The following is a 24,741-nucleotide window of genomic DNA, read 5'->3' as shown; positions in this document are numbered from 1 at the left end:
CTAAATATTCTGCGCAGTGATGAAGGTGTTTAGCACTAAATTCTTAACTTTGACCAAAGAATCATAATTTTGACCTCAAGATCATAAATATAAAGGCAATCACAGGACATTAGCTGACAATACTTTGAATCCACAGCTAGATCTAGACCATAATCTTTAGAAAAGACTACAGCTTTGCAGGCTTAAAGTAGTTTAGGGCAGCTATAGTTTGTGACAGCTCTCACTGAGCCACGTTTCAAATTTATTCACTACAGCAAAGGGAATTTAAAATCCTTTAAAGAGGATTTTAAAAAGAATAACAAATCACAACAAAAGTTTTGGAAGTAAAAGAGATTTTCTGTAGTGACTATTTCTTTTAAGCTCAAGTTGGGGTTTTTTTCTTCGTTCATAGATAGAGATTTTTTTCTTTTTCTTTGTACCTGCTCACATGGTTGACAAGGCGTGTCTGTAAGAGCAGATCTCTTCCTGGCAGGAGATTATCACAGATTAGATGTTGATTAGACCGCACAGCTACTCCATGACAAACACACAGGGAACACAAAACATCCAAAACCTGAAAAAGAGATATTTTTTTTAATCTTAAATACTTTTTCATTGTCATGGTTAATTACTTCAGGCAATGTAATACTCTATACCTTGTTAATGACATGTAATTTATCCAACACAGTGGTTTTATTGTAGAACAATTCTGAAATTCCCCTAACATTAAAACAATCTTCCCACTTCCCTCACAAATTGTTATGTATCAATGTTTTTTGCCAAAAAGAAGGTAATATTTCTCTTTGCTTCTTCAAACTGCTTCTATGCATTTTTGGATAAGTTTTATTTCTCATTATCAAAACAGCATTAAAGTATTTGAAATTAACTTCCACACAGAAAAATGAGCTTGCTTTGTTCATCTAAATATACTTGTTTAGTCTTTACCTACCTTATGGTTTCTTCCATGCTTGTCCAAAAGACAGATGATTGATTTAATATGTCCTTCCTTAATAATGTTGAGAGCTTCTGGGCTTTCGACCAACACACAGTGTAAAACCTCTAGAATTCCTGGGGGGGGAAAAAAAGAATTATTTCATCGATGTGCATATAATGTCATAACTATACATAATAGTTAGCAATCTGTTGCTCGTGAACATGAAATAGTTCCAAAAATCATCGTGTATGACAAACAAACCCAATAAAGCAGCAGTTACTGCTATGAGGAATCATCAGCCTTAAAACGTTTCTCTGCAATGGGGAAATAAAACAAACTCCCAAAATGTGTACTGGACCAAATCAGCACCTGCTTTGGGATCTTCTGCCTTTGGGAAGGGAAATATTGTACATGTAGTTCATCGTTATCTGTTGCTATATTTGAGGCCACAATGAGAGAAAACATAGGAGCTGAAGGAAAGCTGAGAAGTAGCCTTCAATCTAGAGATATGCAATGCATATTAGCAATGTACAGCTCTCCTCATTCTGTCTTCAGCCCTTTATTCAAGCCACATCTCCAAACACTCAGTTTAATCCTTGCAAACAAAATCCATAGTATGAGTCTTGTGCTCTTTGCCATGCCCTCTTTCCATTCAAGGAAATTGTAGCGCTGCAAACTCCCCTTCATGTGGGAAAAATAGTGGTTTTGTCTGATGGTTCTCAGTGAGAGTGCTCTGGCTCTTCTTGATCCTTGTGAGGAAGAGAACATCAGCTGCTACAGATAACCTACACTACCATCACCATTTATCCCCATACTATTTATTGGTTTTTCCAGAGGTCTGAGAGACATAGGCTGTCATCACTAATAAACAGTAGGGATTAATCAAGGACTGAAATGTAGAAAAGGTGAAAGACAACAGATAAGTGCTCATTTGATTCATCCAGTTAACAGGTTTCAAACAAAGTGTGTTGATTAATATATTTGTAGACAAAATAATGCATATACAAAGAGAAAACACATGTGGGTAATGAGCTAAGGGTGAGCTCCCAAAGTGATTCCATAGCCCTGAAGGTTTAGGCACAAGAAGTCTTAATGATAAATAAAATAACATACTAAACTTCATTTTGGCAGTGGTATAATCTGTGTTGCAATAGATGTGCACTTCCATTACTCCACCATTCTATGATTCTATGAATACTGTCAGTAACAATATTGTTAAAAAGGGTAAAAACCTAAAAGTCATGAGAGCCAGCTAAAAGAGCAGATGCTCTGTAGCAACATAGCAGTAGCACAGTCCACCCAGCCTACAAACTAGATGAGATCAGGGGTAAACCTAGGGAGGTGAGAAAAGTGTTACAAAAGGATGCTTAATCTAGAGGGGTAATCTAGAACAAGATTAACAATTTTGTGCGTCACAGTGATCTGGGAATTCACAAAAATCACCATTCAAAATTGTCATTCAAAACATGGTAACTGGACATTTGCCACCACTCATTCTAGCACTGAAACATATTTATCAATATAAATAGTAATTCAGTATTAAATGACACCCCATAAGTGTGGCAACCATATCCTTGGAATTTTCTGTAGGTAGAGTCATAACCTTTTGTCTTAAAATAGTACACAGGATTCATTTTGTAGTCTTAATATTTTCACTAACAGAATTAAAAATCCTTTGAAGATGTAAACATTCAATAATAAATGTATGCTATAAATTAGGTCCAGCTGCCCAAGCACCTCCTTGAATTACTATAGCATCTGAATGCTAATTACCAAATATGCTTTGTTCCCTCTGTTTCAGCAAAAAAATTGCATGTGAGTGTTCAGACTGATTCACTTTTAGATTATCTATATTAAAGACAATCAGACTTGTCCAATTTCATTGGAGCTACTCAAGGCAGTAAAGCAGTAAGCATTTGAATCTAATATAATTAAACAGTATGATATGCAGAGTTCATAGTAAAGAGAGTAAAAATTTTGTTAATGACTAACAGATGAAAGGAAGCATGTATATTCAGGACTCCTCTAATGTCATACTATAGATACTAGAATAAAACACACTTGGAAAAAATCATTAAAACCTGGTTTCATCTGGTTCCAAAACCCTTTACTTAGAGGATAATTCTGTCAGAGATACTTCCCTGTCCAACCATTCAGGAGCTGCTCTGGCAGCCACTCTTGCACCACAGCCCCTTTAGAGCTACACACCCCACACTTACACAGTCAGACCAAGTTTCCTTGCCAGCTCAACCCCAAGTTTTTCATAGCAGAATCTCAGATGCCCCAATCCTTAAAATAATTTCATTATGGTACAATGACTAACAAGCTAACTCCAGCTGGGTGCTACCAAGAACAGATCCCCAACACCAGAACCTGAGATTATCACAGCTGGTTAGAGCATGGTGCTAATACCAAGTCTGTGGGTTCAATCCCTGTACAGATCATTTATGTAAGAGTTGGACACAGTGATCCTGTTTGGCACCGTTCAACTCAGAACAGTCTGTGAGTCTGTGGGCTCCTAGGCTTTTATACCCTTACAGTCTAAGCATGCAGAAATCTGGGGATCCTTGGCTCCTTCTGTGCCTATGAGTGTCAGCTGCCTGGGCTACAGGTTACTTTGCTGTGCTAAGAGTCAGCAGTTCAAGGCTTCTCACCTCACCCAGAGCACAAGCAGCAGCTCAACCGCATGCTGCAAACAGAGCCTCCTGCACTGAATGTATTCCTCAACATTAGATTATTAACTTGCTGTATTCTATTTTTTTACCTGTGTTTTACTGCCTATAAAATTATAGTAAGGCTAGTTAATCCCATCTAGAATATATTTCAAAGTGAAAGACTAATCTAATCTTAATTTATGGATTGAAGAGAAAATTGAAGCATTTGCATTGCAGCTGTGTGATATGTCACTTCTAACACGGTCTACTCTCAGACATATTTCTACTTGAACAGATAGTAATTTTCCTTGTTTTGCTTCAGTGAAGCTTGGGAAATGAATCAATTCCTCATCTAATTTGTACAATCAATTCACTGTTGCTGTTTATATGTTTAATGGCTTTGTTCTGTTTTCATAACACTTTTAGTTCCAGGACAAGAAAAAAGTGAAAACAGGAATTTTATACATAATAGCTGGTAGCATCAAATCTTTATTGCAATACATTCAAGAAAACACATGCAGGAGACATAGCTGACAACTTTAATGTTGAAGGTGAACATTTTGATGTGATTAACAGAATGTGGTTACGGTCTTCCTCATAAACACTGTATCTTAGAAAAAAAATTATTTTATGTGAATATATGTATCCAAGTATTCTTAGTTTAAAGGTTTAATATAAGCCAGTATTTCTCCCTATTGAAGGTCTATGACTGCAAATTACAACAGTGAATACCCTCAGCCCATAAAGCTTAAAATCTGGCAAGCAAGCATCCCACAAAAAAAAAAATCAGAAAATTACATTTACATATTAAAAGCTAAACCTACTGTGCCTCTCAAGATAACAAAAGGACAGCCTAATTAGCATCTTTTATAACTGACTCCCTCAAAACCAGAAAAAAGTCTTTATTATAAAATCAGTTTTGGAGGCAACATAGAAGTTATGTTACCAATACACATGGGGATGGAGTACAAGTGGCCTAGTTCCTAGAAGAAAACTCAGAACAAATGAGTATTGCAAATATTAGTACATTCAAACATTAGTACATTCATTCATTAGTACATACCCTGAATGTACATTAGTACATTCATTAGTACATTCAGAGTTCTTGTAGCATGTCAGGAGGTTCACTACCCAGAGCAACCAGTATCAGAATACTCTGCAGTTTACAGAATGCATCTCATACCTTACTATACAATCATAAACACAGCACTTTTAGAGCTGTCATAAAAAATTTCATCTTGAACCTCTAAAAGCTGAGCAAAAAGTTTTGCATTATTTCTGAAAGCCCTTACCCTGAGAGTTTCAGATGTAAAAGTTGGTCTTTTAGGAAATAGTTTCACCATTAAGATCTTGTGATATACATTGAAATTAAGCAAGTTGCAATCAAATCCCATGCAAATGCATAATTGTGAGATCATTCTCCTTAAATTAATGCTGTCACATGAAAGGTGGAGCATAGTGGAAAAATAATTTAACCTATGAATTTGACATTTTTCCTATGTCTGTTTCAGTTTAAATTCAGTTACTCAAATGCTCAATAGAGCAAGGAGATCGCATCATCTGCAGAGCAGGTTCCCCAAACAATAATGTAAACCAACACAAATTATGTTCAGTTATGACATCTGTTTAGTTAGGATCACCAACCCTAGTGTACCAGCTGCAATGACAGGATGATCTGCAAACCTCTAACTAGACACCCATGCTATAAGCAGCCATCTGTCTGAGTCACTAGCTGAGAACTAAAGTAGTGATACAGGCAAAGACTCTCGTGGTTCTGTTGCCTCAGCTTTTGAGCTGCTCAAGCATTCAGAGCATAAATAAACCAGGCTGAAACAGATCAGGTGCATGCCAGGAGTAGGAAGTAATCCTGCAGTAAAACAGGTCCCCTGCTCTAAGGCCATAGATCTGCATTTAAAACATGGAAGAAAACTCTGCAAAAGTACTTCCATAAAACATTGCTGTCTGGGGGGGCTTACATGGGCAAATGCTTCAAAGTCTCTATACCACTCTCAGCCCAGGGAATAAATGACTTTTAAACTCTCTGCTTGCCCCAAGAGTTGACAAAGGGAAAAACCTGTAAGAGGAGAAGCATCAGTGTGTAACTGCTCTTTACAAGAGCAATGAACCACTGCAGATCTTGTCAATCAGCTAGTGAATGCTGTGCCAGTTTACCCTCAGCTCTGAGAGGGAGAGCACTCCTGCCACTGACATTTGACAATATTTTCCCATGTTGTTGGTCAGTTCATCTCAGGAACAGATTTATGGCAAATAAACAAAATGCCTATGAATGTTTAATGACAAAGCTGAGGGGAATACAAACACCTCATTTACTATAGGACACATCTGTTCTCACTGCTGCTGATCCACTGAATTCAACCAGGGTAAGAAATTTATTAATGCATGCCAAATGGTGACCTGCACTGAGACAACTCCTGGAACTATGTGAAATACTAAGCAATAGCAGGGTATTTTTAATTTATTAATGCCACTGTAAAAGGCTGTGCTCTGCCTGTGACTTTTTTATGTTTACCATTTTCTAATGTAAAACAAAGAACTTTTGCAATGGGGGACATATTTCCTTCCCGGCCTTAATATTTCAAAGACTCCTGAGCACACCATCCATCTCTGGCAGACACATGACTGAGGACGGGAAAGAATCATACAGGGAATGCAATTTCACTTCCTGAGGACAACTCTTTATTCAATCATTATGTTCCTTCCAGTTCATGGAATAAACCAAGAAGATGATGGGAAGAAGTTACAAATATGTAACTGGAGAGGTATGTAACACTGTTATTGTAACTATATCTCCCACTGGTTTGACTACAAATCTTCGTGGCCTTTCAACTTACTCTAGCACTATTACAAAAAAGAAGTCTTGAAAGGGTCTCAAGAAGGTACCTTCCAAACAAATTATAAAAAGTACTATATTTAAAGCAAAACAGACTCAGCTGCTACTGAAAAAACAGTTCTTGTTAACTTTAAATAGAAATTTACACCTCAGGAGCAAAAGAGGTGATTCAAAAGGAAATGTAAATGTATTACAAACAGGTAAACACTGTTAGGCAGAAAAAATTACATCCATTCCATATGATTTCTGTCATATTTAGTTTGATGCAAATCTTGGAAAACAAGCAGACTTGCAGAATTAGAAAAAAACTCAATACTAACTTACACTATTGAACAGCTATTTTATCAAATGCTTTGTCTGAATTAAAAGGTAACACTATATCCAATTGGTCAAGGAAATGGCAAGACTGCCAGAACTTAAAGTAGAAGTACAATTGAAATCAGTATGTAAAAAAATGTTACAAATATAAATCTCACTTTATTAACATAATTTATGGTCTCATAAGAACTTCATTATAATTAGGCTGAACAAGTATATTGCCAACTTTAAAGAATTTAGAACTGGTCAAATAAGGAAGTTAAAATACTAAAAAGCATACCAGAAGAGGCTTCCAGTCTTTCTAATCTGCTGATCAACCAATCAAGAGATCCAGAAAATTGAGCACAGTTTTTACGATTTCCTCGAATCAGAGCCGCTATTGGGAAAAGAGACAGAGCGAGAGAGAGAAATTAAATCAAAGTTATAAGTGCATTTAAATTTAAATAATTCCTCCTGTCTTCTCTTGTCAGAAAGGGTCCAGTAAGATAGAGTCTTAAGCTCTAATTACTGATGTTTAGATTTAAATTTAAATAATATAAGTGATAAAATTCAGCATAAAAAATACCTTTTATATCAAGTTGACCTTTAGAGAATTATTTGAATTATTTTGGCTCTACAATCATCTCAATAATCCATACAAAATGCTCTACATGAAGAAGCCCATACTTACACCACAGAAGTCAGCTGCTACTATAGAAACAAGTTTCTGTAAAACAGTATCCTTGTAATGACAGAAAACATTGCAAAAGCAGAGCATGAGAAGCCAACAACATGGGTGACAAATACAAATTATTTTCAACTGTTACAATACATTTGTGCAGGAGTAATGAGGAGTAAAACAAGATATATGTGTGCACACACAGGCTCTCAGAGAAGCCTCTGCTCTACTCCAAGAAAGGACTGAGGCACAAAGATTTCTGTTCAGTGTGTGAAACAGCACAAACTGGTTTTCTTAAGCTTTTTTTTCCAGTTCCACCAACAAATTATTTCAACCTGAAGTTTCTGTGATTATTTCCAGGAGCAGAGACTTCTGGTCCGGCTAAGAGACAACGGCCTCTTAAAATCTGTGTTTTGTTGTTGCACAAACTCACTGTAGTATATTTTTACTATGTTTTTATGCTGCTTTATTTATAACAGGCTAAACTTATTTTAATGTCATATATATCTTGTAAGTCTCTATCAGCAAAGAGGAAGAGCAATGTTGGAGCACTGACAGTTCTGTAAACTGGCAGTTTCCTCACCAGTTTTCTGATGAGGAAAATGAAAACCTAATAACAAAACAAACAAAATCCATTTTATTGCTGTATTATATAATAGAAAAAAATATGCACCCTGTAATCTTATACCTTTGAGTAATCACGACCACAGTTATTTGAAAATACTTGGAAATCATTAGAAGGGGAACATCTTGTTAAAACACACAGACCAGAACTAAGGAACACCTGTTTCTGACAGTGACTTTTTTATTGGTTATAGGAAAGCCACACAATCTCACTGTGCTTCAGGTAGGAACATAAAATGAAGGCAGTAACAGTTCAGTGCTTAACACACCACTAAATTTAACTTCATTAATAGCAATGAGACACAGATAGTTTCATAAATGCTGCTCAGCACAAGTTTGTGAAAGGTTAGTATTCATTGGTTAAAGCTATGCATTCAATGAGGCACACAGACACTTTAAACTGCAAACAAAAAATAACATCCTACAGTTGCTTTTCTTATTGCCTACTACTCCAAACAAGACCCGCATTCAGTTTGAAAGAAATAAAAACCATGATGTGGTCAGTCAGACATTAACATCACATCACTGCACATACTCTTGCACATTCTTTTGTAATGCAAAAGGATCTAGTACAAGTTCACAGTGAATGTAAGTATTTGTAATAGAGAATGGACAGATGCTTTAGTAGACATATGTCAATTTTTTCTAATTGAACGACAGTAGACTTCAATTGAATATAAGGAAGTATTTTTTGCCAGTCAGGGTGGCTGGACTAGCTGATCTTTAGAGCTCTCTTATGACCCAAACCATTCTAAGATTATATGATTTTTATATGTGAGAGTATCCAGTCTCAGCATCTATAAATGCCTTCATTCTCATCACAGTGAAATACAACACAACGTCAATGACATGACAAAAGACATGAATTCTGGCATTACAGTTTATTGTTATTTATGTACAGACTCAAAAAACAAAGTACTGTTTTGCTGAAGCAAGACTGAGCAAGCAATATCCATTTGTCATCCATGTAATTACTGTACAGATCCAGCACTATTCAGAACAGAGCAATGTACAAATTCATCATAGCCAGATCAAAGCCAAGCTTCCTGAGCATTAGCTGCCAGAAGATAATGCAGTTAGAGAAGTAACATCAGAGGACAGGAGGGGCACAAAGACTGGGAAGTCAACAAAAGCTTGTGTTGTCTCATCACTACAAATCCATGGAAGCAATGGTTTGTACAAAACAGGCAGACTCCTCAGAAGGAATTTTCTAGCCTTGCCAATTGGAAATCAAGCCACTACTCTCTCCAGTCTGCATTGTGCTTAATGTAACAAGAGATTAACTGAACTGTAACAAAAAAATTCAACTCTACCCTACATCTTTGAATAACCAAACCACAGAATTTTAGACTCCATCATCTACCACCTACAGCCCAAAAGGTCATCATTTGATTTAATGGAGATGTTCACTCTCTGGACCTAGTTTGGATACTTTAAAATGTTTATAATTCTTGACACAACCTCTTTAATTGATTGTCAATACACCAAATAACTACAAATTCAAAAATCTTACCTAATTTGTAATCTAAGTTTCTAAACAGTGGAAATTTTTCTGTACTACAACAGTTATGTAGTACAGAAAAAATTTTACTTTTTACTCAAAATACTTTACTATTTTGAGTTAAAAATATCCAAGTAATCCATAATATGTCTTACCTAGTAATTCATACAAAGAATTCAGAATAGATTTCCATGCTTCTCCAGCCTCCTTCCCAGCTACATCTGCAAAGTGAGCTGCACTGCTGTATACATTCAAGCGATCAATACATTCAAGAACAAGGTTGATCATACCCTAAAAATAAAAAAGCTTATATCATCAGAGGAAAAAAAAAGTCATTTTAGACGCAAACACAAAAGATTTCAAAAATCTAAGAAAACAAAACATGATAGACCAGATATGCAAAACTCAAGAGTATGTGCATGAAGTCAAACAACCAATCCCAACAGAAAATTTTCCTTGATGGAGGTAATAAACATCTCCCATTTAGGATGGTCAAATTAAAGCAAAAATAAACAGTATTACCGACATAATTTTAGGCAAGATTTTATTCTGTAGGACATTTAGGCATCTGACGAAGTATAGGCAACTATTATTACCAGAGAAATAACACATGACTATTAAACAAAATGCTTAAAGAATGCTTAGCAAACCAAAGCACCCTTCTACATCAAGAGATTATAACAGAAAGAATTGATTCACACATAAGGAGAAAATTATGGGTAGAGTTCAAGGCACAATCTAATCTTATTAAAAAGGGAAAAAGAAGTAAGGCCATAAATGTATTTCTCAAACATGCAGGAAGAACACCAGATCTAGAGAGATTACAAATGCAGCAAATAGTTTGACTCTTATAGGATAAAAAAACCCCACTGCAAGCATAATCCATATTAGACATCAACACTACAGATACTGTGAAAGTATACTTGCAGACAATGTAGTAGAAAATCAGGAGTAAAACTGAGAGAAGTACCTCTTCTTGGAAGAGGTTCTGGCGATTCTTCAGTGCTCGGAGCCTGTTTTGTTTGTTTTCATGCTCCAAATGTTCATCAGGGGGGTGAAAGTAGCCAATCAAGTCCTGAAGGCTCAGACTGACTGACTCAATTGGCAAATCAATGGTGGAAGACTTCACTTTCTTGCTGAGAGAATCAAGGCCCCTGCAAGAAGATGCAAACTCTCCTGAGAATTGAAAATAATTTACTTTATCATTCAAACTATTTATTTAAAAGCAAAGTTTGCTTAGATGCCTAAGCTCACTTTCTTTCAGCAGCTTGTCAAAAATTCTTCATATCTGCCCATTCTCCATTTAACAACCTAGTCTTTCTTTCCCAAACAAAATGTGAAAGCATGAAAAATGTTATTTCTGGTAATATTTTTTCAAATCCAAAAAACTCATTTTAATATCCTACTTACGGATGTACCAGTTTCAGAGGCAGAGCAAAAAAGGAAGAGAAGTTTGTAAACCAGTACAAAACATCATGAAACTGGAATGGATGCAAGTTAAAAAGACCAGTCCTGCGGTGCTGTGGAGGGTCCAGGCTGCCCACGGAGGCTTTCAAACACATCTCTAACCTACTAACCTGTTTTTAAGGCCTTTCAGTGTGGAAAGATGAAGCACTTGTACACACACTGTCTCAGCACTTCATTAGCTTTTTTGTTTCCCTGATATCCAATTCAAGCTTAGCCTTGCTGAAGTCTATGAACATTCTCTCTTAGAAGTAAAGGGCTGACTATTCTTATCCAGGTTGCACCTGCCCCTTGCTCAGCTGAATCCCTTTGCAAATAATGCAAAGTTGTAAAAGGATAGCTACAAAAGTTACCTTTAAAACTTAATTTTTTTATTGTGAGCATGTTATCCAAAGCACAATTTTTCTACTGACTTCAGTAGGAAGAACTGGAACAGACACATAAAAGAATAATTTTCATCCTCTTCAATTGAGCTTTTTCTTCTTGAAGTAACATCCTGCCAAAACTAAACTGCTAAACACTGCCTTGGACTCTCTGTGCACTCCACAAAAGTCTCCACTGTAATTTAGCAATATCTTGATTTGTAAACCTTATCATTAAATTGCCTTTCTCTGTCTTTATCTTTTATAGCATTCTTAGAAGCTTCTATGAAGGTGTATTATTTACAAAGTGACCTACGGCTTACATTTCTTTTGTATTTCAAATGTCATACTGTAGACAATTCTCCTGACAGGTGATTTTGTCCTCTTTTTTTTAAGTACCTTGTAATATGCTTTTCAACAAATTGATATGTCTGAGTCTTTGTCTGTGCCCTTATTTAGAACATGTTTGCTTCAGGTCACCATCTCCCACATTGTATTTTTCTTGTGGCAAATGAGTTTTTATGAAATTCTTATCATTCCATACAGTCTTACTGCATATCATTCTTTTTCTAATGCAAGCTACACTGATGAAAGGGCCTTTCATCAATTACTGAAATCACAAGCATTTGAGAATTAGCATTTTATCAGCATTATTTAGGAATAGGAAGATAAATGCAAATTGCATACATCTGACAGGATTTTTAAGTGGCTAATCACTATAAAATTTTCATGTTTCAAAATATTAAGGAAACAAGTAGCATTAAAAAGGAACAAATAAGCAAAGTGTAATCTGCTGGTAGAAAGAAGGTATCATTTTAAATAAAACTTCTCCTTGATACTATGAATTTCTTCAGTATATTTGTGTTTTTACAGATCTGCAGTTACACAGCTATCTCACTCTTCCAGGTTTTTCAAGGAAGATCACCTTTAAAAACCTTTAGAAAAGAAAAAGCTAATTTATGCACCACATGACTTAAAGCAAATTTTGGCAGGGAAAAACCTCTTTATGGTTTGTTTGTATTTTCAGTATGTTTATGCATTTAAATTAAGATTGAGCAATAAATTAATTTTAGAAGATAGAGAAAAAAAATTGACCAGTATCTGCTGAAGTGCTCATCTGCTGAGAACACAAAGAATTGACATAAAGTCCAGTCTGAGAAGCACTGATCTATTTTTTCTGAAGGATAAATTGTTCCCTGTTGTGTTAATGGCAACTTTGAATAAAACTAAATAGAAAAAAAAGTGATGAACAGATCATTTTAAAAACACACCTTATGAATCTGTTGAAAAGGAAGACTGTACTACGGATCACACGTGCTGTACGGGATTCCTCATTCTGAGATCTGGACAGTGTTAAACCATCATCCATGTGCCCTTCATGGTGCATTATTGCCTGGAAACAAAAGCAAGAATCAGTCACTGCAAAATGAGACATTAAATAAGAAGTCTGAAAACTCATATAGGAAGGCAGGCTAGGAAATTATGAAGTCACATAAAACAAAAAAAACAATTTTATTAAAAACAGATAATTCATGGTTTAGTTTGTCATGTCCAAGAACACACCTGTACTGAGCCAGCAGGATCAGTGCCATAATAATTTCAAAGTTACAGCTTTTGCAAACAACATGCTTTGTTTAAAAAAAAACAACTGAGGGGTTTTTGTTTGCTCTTTGCCTTTATCAACACTAAAAGCACTTCCCTTACAGAGCAGCAAATCCCTAAAGCAGAAAAGGTCACAACAGATATTCTTTACTGGTCCTCATTTCTAAGGGTGCCACTGGTCTTTTCTGATCATGCTTTGAGTCATTTCCAATAACTTACAGGTTTTTCATGTCTAGTTATCATGGCTCTAATGGACTGGATAGCTCAATCCATTCCACATAAATATTTTAAACTTCTGTTCTGTATAGTTCTGCTACCTAAAATAGACATGGAAAACACTACAGTGTTAAGTTGCAAAAGAATCTTTTCCCTACTTTATGATTCTGAGCTAGCATTCAGCTTGGCTGTGATTATTCTATAAAGAAATCTCTCAGGACTCAAGACTTGAACATTCTAGCCCTAAAGGTAATACACTTACAATGTGAAAAAAATACTCTCAACTAAAAGCCTCCTCAATCCAAACTACACTGAAGAGAATCTTAACATATTCTATACATTGTTACTAATACTTTAGTTTGAAATCAAATATATCGAGATGTATCATTATTTCTGAGATAATGTTAACACACAGCCTTCTTCAGGTCTTGAGTTTGAGAATTCAGTACACCACTTAACTTTTCAATATGTGACTGGAAAACCCCAGTCTTTCATCTGGCAAGCATGTTTAAAATACTTGAAATTCAGAAATTAGCTGGTTCATGTAGCTTCCTTCACTTCCCAACCCCCCAGCCCCCACCCATCCTATGAGTAAATGAAATATATTCCTGTTTACAGCCTTACCTTTCGCTGCAGAGAACCCATCCTTACAGACTTTGCATCAGCAGACTGGTATGTGAGCCACAAGCCTGTATCTACATGTTGTATGAAGCATATTGAATCCCCATACTTTATTTCAGGTGCTCCCATTCCATCCACCTCCTTTCTTGTCCCTATGTCCAACTTTTCCTGATGAAGAAAAAAAGGTATATATGAACAATAACCAATGTGTTAATATTTGCATAAAAAATTAAATATTAGAAAATTATCCAGAACAGGACCTGAAAGAATATTTGAGATCATTCTTCAAAGATATTACTAAAAAAAAATAGGAAAGTGTAACTTTTAGACTTTAAAGACAAAGAGAAATATCATGAAAAAACCTAGCCTGTTAAACTTGAAAGGCTGTGTGTATTCATTTCACCTGCACAGGAAAGAATTAGGATCATAATTGATAGTACATGATATTATTGAAACATAAGAGCTTGCAAAACAACCCCAGACACATTGACTCCCCTTAGATGTACAAGGTATTAATCTCCACAAACTTTTCTTGAGCATTTGTGGTTTTTCCCAGCCTGAAAAAGATGAGCTCCATCCAACTGAGAGATGGCCTTTAACCTGTCACTGCCCAACAATGGGCTCAGTACTTCCTGAAAAAAGCAATCTATTTCTGCATGATTGGCCTGCAAACTATTAATGGCATGACAGCACATCATTCCAGCTGGTGTCCTGTAGAGACAGAAGTTGTTTCAGGAGAGGAAATGCAGTACCCCAAACAGCTTTTTGCTTAATTCTCCTAAGCAAAAACTACTTCTGAACAGACTTGTATGGACATACAGCCCGCGCATCCTGCTTCCTGGCAGATGATCCATTTAATCTCTCCAAAAACAAAGTTCAACTGGCAGATTTACCTTCTTGGCTGTACATTCTGTATGCAACATAAACCCCTTAACCAGGTACAGCTTCAACATTCTGGGCTTCTCCTGATCAGCAGGAGATGACAAGCATCTTCCTGCAGCTACTCAGAGTAATGTTACAAATAGTGTGACAAAAACAACTTCTTGTTCTACCTGTCTACCATCAGGATAGATCAGAAAAGTGATTACTTCATACACATTTACCCCTGACAATGCGGGAAGACAGTTTCACATAAAAGTTGAGAAAGATTGGGGTTTGTATATGTTGTCACCTTATTGCAGGGGTTCTATACTGTTGTCATCTATTGCAAAATTTTCATACCTTCTTGGTGTCTCTCCCAGGCAGCTCCTAAGAGCACTGACTCTTCTTCACAAAGCAACCAACCAACCCACTCTTTTATAGCACTCTTCTTCTCATGGGTTACAGCTGTGGCCTGTTGAAGTCAGGCCTGTTCCTAATCTCTGATAATTGGCCAGGCTGCAACTTTTTAGGGGTAAGATTACTTTGTACACTATCTTTATTTTTCTTATATTCTCTCTCCCTACATGTATGCAAACAGACAACAATCTCTACCTTATTAAAGGTTTTTTTAAAGCATTTTTTAAGTAAAGGGAAATGTCCTGTAACTAGATTTTCAGCCTGCAGTCATGAACTCATTTTGAAGCAATTGAAAAAAAAAGTAGAATAGTATGGAGGTGAAATTCTTATTATTCCTTTTCATTATATTAAATTTTCAGATATAATATAGTCACCAATTCAGTTTGTTTTCTGATTGTTTCTGGATACAGATGTTAATTTCACTACCTACTAAATGACTTTCAGCACTTCTTAAGTGCTGAAATTCTTATTAAAGTCTTGTCCATTGATACATTGTAGTAATTGATTTATTAATAATCTGATGCCAATATGAGTTATTGCGTGCCTCTATTTCCTTATTAGCCTATTATTTTCTCATATAATTTCTCTAAATGTTGTATTCAATTCTTTCAAAAGCTAGCACAAATAACCTGAATGTATTAACAGTAGGAAATTGAAAAGCTACCTATAATATGACATTGCAAACAAATTATGATGTGGGAAAAAATAAATTAGATCCTGATTTCGAGTTCCAGTTTTTTGAATTCCCTTTATAACTAGAAGATACTGTGAACATATACTGTACTTCTACATTGTAAGATTTTCTTTTTTTCAGGTCTCACAATTAATTTCTTTAGTTGTGAATACAAGAAATCACAAATTTTCTCATAAAGCACTATAAATAAGATGAGGGACTATTCATTTAACATATTTTTGCATTCTTTGTTAAAATCTACTGTAAGAGAAAGTGAAGGGGTTTGATACCGAAATATTAATTCCAATTAGAATTAAATTTAATTCGCATAAAAATTGCAGTGCCAACAATTTGTCAAAGAAGATCTCTGTTCTCACTGATGTATCTCTGTGTGTATATTTAAAGCTCAGATTGAAATTAATCCCATTAAAATGAGCTCTGCAAAATAAACGTAGTAGCCAGGAAAGCTATTATATAGTGTCGAAGTTGAATTACATGTAGGAGAGAAACAAAAGACTAGAGGATGATGTGGGGGCAGCAGGCATTACACCAGTCATTTGGGAGCTTCAACACATTGAGCTTTTTGTGGGAGCGAACAGGAACCACAAATTGTTTATAAAGGGGAAGATTTGAATGGAGTGCTCAGTTCACATCAATAAACAGCAGGTAGTTGAAAAAGTACACACAATGAATCAATCTCATTAGCTACAGCACAATAGCTCATCAGCAAAAATGAGGATCTGAAAAATATCAGAAATCACCATGTTGCTAATTAGTAATGGTGCATTGGCACAGACATTACATGGTACAAGTTTCCAGCCACTCTCTTACCACATATGTAACCTGCCATTACTGAACCATCTGCTAACTCTTCCTACATTTTACAAAGAAAACCTTCAGTTTTATTTGTAATCTAGATCCATTCTCTGATGCTAGCCTTGTCTAAACAAGGATCAAAAATCTTCATTTATTACAATGGACCAAACAGCAACAAATGGGTTTTGCAACAGTCTGTAAACCATCTCAGTAATGCAAACCAAGAATGCATTGGAAATTAACAGGCTTACTGAACAATAGGCCAGATTTTCTACAGAAGGCTGTTCTCTTTATAAACAGTGTTTATTCCACGCATACAAGAGCACAAGTCAATCTTCCCACTTCTGTTTGGGGCTAAATGAACAATTTTTTAAAATTATTTCATTCTAATGTTGAAAAATTATTCTATGAAGTCTTACCTTAACCACTATTTCAGTCTAATGTTTCTGTTTAATTCCTTATAACATTCCAAAATGGATTACCTTGATTAAGGCTTGTCCTTTCAACTTTACCTCTTGTCATCCAACCTAACCCATACTCTCTGTGGTACACATTCAAGACTGGTATTTTAAGACCTCACCAACTGCAAGAAACTTATTTATGGCTGCTTTTTAATTTAATATAATTTCCATTAAATTTTAGAAGAAAAAAGATGAAAGAAAAAGCTGAAGGCATAAAAATACAAGCCATAAAATTTTATTAAAATTGATGTGTTCCTGTCCACTGGAAAAGAATACAGACAGGAAAAACAGACTTGGTACAGAATGTACAAACATTACTAAATTGGTAAAATTACCTTATTTCAGTGGAGTAGTGATATTAAAACAATGTTCTTTATCAAAAAGAATCAATATTGAGTAAATGGAAGAGAAAAAAAATCCACAAAACTTGATCTCTTCAAACAAAATGTATTAAAGGAGCCGTATGTTTGGGAAATAAATTGTAGATATCTGTGGACATCCTGTGCTGAATGAAGCAGAACTACTGGAGGAAAAAAAAAAGAAAAAAAATATTTCTGAATTTCAGATTCTTGAAAGGCTAATATGTCGCAGACATCTTTGATGAAAAATCCTTTCTTAGGATTTTTCCTTGTGAGAAGATGCAGTTTCAGCAACCAAAAGTAAACAATGGTTATTTGCTGCTGTGGAATGCAACAGGTAGACCCGTGATTGGTCTCCTGTGGAGAAAAAAATCCTGTTTGGATTTACTGACTACTCATGGCAGAGCTGGCTCTTGCTCTCTGTCTGAGACACACATCTTTGTTATTCATTCTTGTCTATTCTTAGCTTAGCTAGCTTCTCAAGAAACTTTTTCCTTTCTATTTCTTTTTAGTATAGTTTAAATGTAACATATAAAATAATAAATCAAACCTTCTGATCATGGAGTCAACATTCTCGTCTCTTCTTCATCCTGAAAACTCTTGTGACCACAGTCACACTAATATATTTTGCATTTAATGATAATTATTAGGGTAATATATGATAACCAGAGAACAAAGGCTGATTACCAGAAAGAAAAATTAAGTGACCGTTAATTAAGCTCCTTAGAAAGCCCTTATCTTCTGGGTGCTCTTTGGAAACACTTTCTGATATTTTCAAGCTTTCATAAAAAAAAAATAAAACAAAACAAACAAACAAATAAAACCCTTTAGCTTTCTAGCTCTCTTCTGGGCTACTTTTTAAACAAAGCACTGGCAAGGTACTGGCAATGTTTAAGATGATGAGCCCTTGCAAAAATAGGGTATAAAAATAAATGTTGAGCCTCTATACTTGCATGTGAATCTTCAGGTTTGCAGGTGATACATTTTCAGCAGTATCTCTGCAAACATGAAAGCTGCTTTTCATACAGAAATTGAAGTTATCTACTCACATGCTTGAAGGAACTGATTCTTTAACACTTTCCTCTCCCTTGTTTGTTTTTGCCTATTTAAAGCAAACTTGCTATTGTGCAACAACTGAGAGCTTCACAATTCTTCCTACTTCTTTCCAGCTACTGCAAGGAAGAATTATGACTGTGGCAAGAAAAGGGATGAAATTTCAATAAGAAAGACCCAGCTACTTGAAACACCCACAGGTTTTTATGGTCTGTACTCAATAAAGATGATTAGGGGCTCCCTCTTATCCATGATTAATTTTTTTGAGTGCTAAGCACATACAACAATATAAATGAAAGTTTGGATGGTTTGTTCAAACATACTCAGAGGAAAAGAGATCCTAAATCTGCATACCTTCTTTACAGAAGCCTTTCTAGCACTCCTATAATTTGAATTTTTTTTTTTTTAATATTCTTTCCCAGAGAGGGAAGGCACCTAAAGTTTTTGATAGCCTAATAAAGTGAAACATGACACTCCTATAACAAGTCCCGAGCAGGAGACTGAATCGCAGAATGGGTCAGTTGGAAAGAACCACACTGAGTCATCTGGTCCAACTTCCCTGCTTAAGCAGGGTCATTCTGAAGCACATGACACAGAAATGCATCCAGACTCAATTCATCTTCAGCAAAAGATTTACTCCTCCTCCTCCTCTGTGGTATATCTATAATTTCCTCCAGGTAAGTCATTTGTTAAAATTAATATTGATATCCACAACATTTACATCAAATATGATCTTCCAGACTTCCAATTTCTTTGAAAATCCATATTTAAACAGCAGTATGATTATATTTGTCATGTGCTGATTAGCTTATATACCCCTCTTAAAATTCTCTCATTACTTAAAGAATTGATTACCATAACAAGTTTCTACCTGCCCCAGAGCCTTTTGTCTCTGCTCTGCTCAGCATAGGATTGGCCACTAAAAACAAAATAAATGTTAACATTTCATTTTGAGAATGGCAGAACAAAACCATTTCAAAATATAAAATCTCAAAATAATTTCAAATGAGACTTCCAAATTCAGACTGGGAAAAAAGAATAAAAAGAAGAAACTTCAAATACAACATCACCTAGTCTCCAAAGCACATGTGTATGTGCTACATAAAAAATAGAGACAAACCACCTTATCCATTTCAACAGGTGACTGACATTCTTTATTGCTAAAAATTCTGGCCTTCGAGTATTTTTTGGACTAAATAAACAATGTAATAGTATATTGTTCCACTCTTTTTGGAGCAATCCCTGCTGACAACCCATCTTAAAAATCAGTGAGTGAATTATTCTACTCCTCTTGCTTTCAAGTGTTGAAATCTATAGTAGCTGCAACAGGAAATTCCCAGTATGGTTGCACTGCATTGTCCTAAAATATTTAAGCATTTCTATGATTTTCTAATTGGTTTCAAAAAAGATATATTTTCTGGATCTCAAAATCATCACCTTAAACTAGAGGTTCTTTGTAATCAAATTGCAAAAGGCTATATGCCTTCTTTTGGGTATCTTTTCTTTTCTTGTCTTTCCAAGCAGGCAAATAATTAAAATATATATATAAATTAAATGGTACGAGAAGTTATTGTATAATTCTGTTTACTGTTACTTTGTATTTTAGAAGACAGTTTTTACAATAACAAAATTATTGTTGGAAAATTTTCAGACAAAATGCTACAGATTAAAAGTATGAGAAATAAAGGATATTTAAGAATTTATCAGAGTATTATTTACCCACTACAAAAGTACTGGTTTAAACTCAAAATGCTTATTGAAGCTGTCAAAATGAAAAGTCAAACTCTGGTAACTTCATATTAGACTACAGTAAAGTATCTGCTGAGAGAAATCCTGAATTTCCCATTTAATTTCAGTAACTCACAATATTATAAATTTTCCTATGTCAGACAGCAGATATAAACAGTGAAGCAGCAGAGAAGTTAATTAGAACAACAAATGAGAAATGAGTATACTGCTCAAAAGTGGGAAAGCAGTACAGAAAAACCTCAACCCAACCAATGAAAAAACAACAAAACATCAAAATATAACACAGAAAAAAAGAAACTCACAAACAGACAGACAGCTAACAATACATAGAGAATGTAAGGTAAAAGAAGCTTTCTATTTATTCATTATACTGCACATTGTATTCTCTAATCAGTTTTTTAATTTTTAATAATTAATGCAATCACAACAAACAGAAAGTATCTTAATCTTGCTTTCTAAAGAGATTGGAATTACTACTAGTAACATCAATGCTGCACTGATTCCATACCTTGGAAGACCGAAAACAGAATGCTGTAGATTTTACATCTGCCTTCTCTTTGTCTGTAAGAAGAAGACTCTTGTCATCCAGGAGACTTAAATATTTTCCTGTTGTTATATGTCTTAGCCTGAATGGCTGTCCCCATCTAATGTGGCTTCCACTCCACCTAAGAGAGTCAATAAAGAAACATTTATTTCAATTGTTTTTTTTTAACTACAGGCAATAATATTTTAAAGTAAAATATATTGCCAACTAGTTGCTACAAAATATAAAATTTCCATGTTGTATTATCAGCAAGAAAGTGGCTACTTCATGATTATCCCAAATAAAACCATTCTAATAAATAATCTTAAGGTCTTCTTAGCACAAGCTGTCTTTGTTCAGACTGAATTCCTCTTGAGAGAAGGTACAGACCGCCTACAGGAAAGGAGGCTTATGCTGTACACAAAGAGTTTAGATCTGCCAGTTCCCTCTCCAACATTTCATCTACCAGCAGCTGCCATTCTTCACTCTCCCAGAGACCTTTTAGCAGTCAGCAGATTTTAAGCACACTTTAAATGTTGTGCAAAATAAAATGCCTAAAAAAAATAGAAAACTTCCTAAAATAAATACGATAAGTTATTAAGCAAAATATGGCCCAGGTTCTTCATATTCTATAGAAGGAAGAAAGGCAAAGCTTATCTTATCTAAGCTCCCCAAAAATTATTCACCTTAAATTACAGGTCATAGCTTTCCAACTTCTTGCTGTAAACTGAAAATTCAGCCCTGCTGCTCCTCCTGTTTAATTCCTTGTGTAGGGGCTACTAAGGAGTACGTACTTCACAAAGGCTTTTCAGATTGGAAAACTTTCACAACTTTTTCTAGTCTTGACAGAATTTTCTTCAGTTATATATCTGCAAAAGTTTGCACTTCAGATGTATGTGAATGCTGCATTTTGGAGAGGAAATCATGTATTTATTCTGTATATCTATGTATATGTTTTTGTATGTATCCACATGGAAGTCTGAAAATCCCTTTAGCTAGTACTTACACAGGTTTAACTTAAATTCATTTTCCCTGACACACAGATGCAGCAGGTTAAAGCACTTACCTATTTAACACCAACATCCACTTGTTTAAATGTGTCTTTAGAGTTGGCCATACTGGATGCAAAGTATGCAAAACCAATTTGGCAAACATTTTCAAAGTGCATTTTTAAAATGCTTCTTTTTTGTAACAGGATTTATTACACTTCAGTGATTAAACTTCTAAACATTTATAGTTATTGGTTTTAGAGAGAACACAAAAATAAAAAGGTTTTTTTGCCCCCAACTATTTATTTTTTTTAATCTAGAATCTATTCTGTTTAAATTGAGGGAGCTTTGAGGTAGAAGGAAATAGGAAAGCTTTATATGTTAGAAACACATTTATCTTTTTCTGTCTTCTGCACAGCAAAGTCCACATACTCCACAAAAGGACATCTGAGTCCAGTGTTCTAGCATAACTTCTGTTTCTCCAGTCAGTAAAATGTCAGGTCATGAATCTCAGCTATTGTGTTGCCGAGTCTGGTAAATTACATCGGTTCTGCACCTTTTATATTACAGGTCATGCTGGGGAGCTGCCTTTTCTTTTGTCTGATTCAATTTTCTTTTGGCCCCAATAGCTACAGACCATAAGAAAAAAAAAAAAAAGGTAGCATAATTGAGCCATGCTTCTAGTTCATGCCTGCAGGATAGGAAAAATACCAATTCATGTGCACTTACAAAAAAGCCTTTTGAGCAGGAAGTATCTTGTGAAGCCATTTCTGGCTACTAAAAATATATTTTGCAGTGTGTGAGCATGAACTCTGCCACGTTTTGGGAAAGAAAGTAATGCTGAGCAATAGTATTTGGTGTCCCGTGGCAGGGCATCCCAAGGGCATCCGTCCACGTAGACTGCCCAGGCAATTTTTTATGAGAGATCTCTAATAATGAACAGAGCTGAGGGAAAAAAAAAATTGTTCCTTTAGAAATATGCAGAACCCACAAAGCATATCTGCAGTCATTCTGGGAAGGACTACAACTGATTGAGAACTTCAGGCATGCATACACAAAGCTACAAATTGAAGCATTTGCCTGAATATTAATGGACTGCAATACAGCAGTGAACATATATGGCAATTAGAGTATCATACTGGAAAATAGTTTGGTGAGGGAAGTGTAGGGAGAGAGTGTTATTCTTGGGATTTTATTTGGTTCTTTTTTTTCCTGGTAAGAAAATCCTGGTTTTTAAGAAGAAAGACAACCACTCCCTTTGTAATAATTCTTAGGACAATTCTTACAATTTCTTTCAGTCATGTATGTTCAAATGTTTACCCTTCAAGAGTTTGTATACAATGCCTGTCAAAGTGATATATATGATGGTCATAACAGAAAGCTGTCATTACTTGAACCCCCACGTAACTCCTGTACTGCTTATTAGGGAAGTAAATGCCATGGGGAAAGCAAAAAGCCAGAGATCCTTCCAGTTTCATTGTTGTCATCACTGTCTCAAGGTCCACTTTAGTCCAAAGGAAAAATCTCACTGCCCTATCACTGACATTTAATGTCATCCTATTAATAAAATGCACATAGAGAAAACAGCATCATTGGAATGTAACCTTTTCATAAGCTTCTCTGATTTAATCTCTAAAGAGCAATCATTTATTCCTCACTAGAAACTTTATCATGAGCACATATCTTAATATGATTTAAATGCAGTTTTACACTGCAATTACCTTAACAAACAAGGCACAATTCCTTACTATTACTCCAACACTTCCAATAAATCATGATTGAATTTTTTCTTTTAAATTTTTTCTTTTCTTTTAAAGTCTTCCAAATGACTTAAACAAGCTGGGGGAGGAGTGTCACAAGTGATTTTTATTTTAAGGAAATCAATCCTGTTTTTCTCATTTATGTGCTAAAAATGTAAATTGTAAATTCACTGACAGCTATAACAACTTTAAAAAAATAATCAAAACACACATTCTCTCTCTAGGAACTTGTTTAATATTCAATGAAAGTCATATAAAGCATTTTAAAGGACTATTTTAGTTTTATTCATCTGGATTTATAATTATGCTTTTGATTTTATAGGATTGCTCTTACTATTCAAAAAGTGTCTTGCCAAATGTCCTTCTTTTTCTGAGATAGATTTTACTTACGCAACTCTTAGAGTCTCTAGTCGCCAAAGGGAACGAGCATGAATGGACACAGCACCACCTTCATAATGGACAGTTCTGAAAACCAAGCAATGGCACAGACTAAATGTTCAGCAGAATTCATCATCATATGTGTTTGTTCTTTTAACCACATCTCTCATTTTAAGATTGTCAAAACAATTATTGAATTTGTCAGATTCAAAGGTTATTAGATTCAAAACCCAGTCTTGTCAATTAAACCTGCAGACTTGGTTATTTAAATTTTGTTTTAATTGTCCTTAGCATCCATAATTGTAACATTCATACTAACAAGGTTTATACAGCATTTGCTTAGACATTTTTCCTAGTGTTTTAGGGATAAATAATCCAGGGGAGAAAATAGTACCATTAACCTGATAATTACAACATTTCTAGATTCTAACAAAAACTGAGTATCAAGTAACGATTAAGATTTGTGAGCATTGCATGTATCTCCCAGGAAAGGTAGTGTTTTTTCAGAGCTTATACTATTAAAATAACTGCAACTTATGACACTGAATTTTGAAGATATACTTATTTAGCACTTTATTTTAATACCATAAACACCTACGATATAACAACCACAGTGACACAGTCTTCATACAGCTCAGATGTTAACAGCTTCTTATTTACAAACTTTTATATGTAATGACCTCTCAAATTCCTGGATATAACCAGAAATCTAAGTATCTCTAGAAAAACGTCAATTAAGCCTAAAAAATATATATTTTTTTCCTCCATTATTCTACACACAGATAAGTCATCTATATTAGATGTACAACATGGTTAAGACCTATGGTAACCAAAAGCCCTGAGCAGATAACACTGTTTTGCTTCAAAATAAACACTAAGGAAAGTGAGCATTGCCATTCTAAATTTAGGGAGCCATTC

The 24,741-nt window shown here is 35.1% G+C and overlaps 1 protein-coding gene across 1 annotated transcript in view; it reads right to left on the bottom strand.

Annotated features, from left to right (window-relative positions):
* The window catches only part of RYR2 (ryanodine receptor 2), a 385,720-nt gene that overhangs the window by 177,365 nt on the left and 183,614 nt on the right, over window positions 1-24,741 (bottom strand). Inside the window, 9 exon segments of the mRNA XM_054514420.1 lie at window positions 420-553; window positions 929-1,047; window positions 7,017-7,112; window positions 9,675-9,810; window positions 10,490-10,673; window positions 12,617-12,738; window positions 13,788-13,952; window positions 20,682-20,838; window positions 23,836-23,910. Of these exon segments, the coding sequence (XP_054370395.1) occupies window positions 420-553; window positions 929-1,047; window positions 7,017-7,112; window positions 9,675-9,810; window positions 10,490-10,673; window positions 12,617-12,738; window positions 13,788-13,952; window positions 20,682-20,838; window positions 23,836-23,910 (1,188 nt within the window).

Source organism: Molothrus ater, chromosome 3, assembly GCF_012460135.2.
Source record: "Molothrus ater isolate BHLD 08-10-18 breed brown headed cowbird chromosome 3, BPBGC_Mater_1.1, whole genome shotgun sequence".
Taxonomy (NCBI): domain Eukaryota; kingdom Metazoa; phylum Chordata; class Aves; order Passeriformes; family Icteridae; genus Molothrus; species Molothrus ater.
The sequence above is the reverse complement of the archived record's forward strand: the minus strand, read 5'-3'. Positions and strand labels throughout refer to the sequence as shown.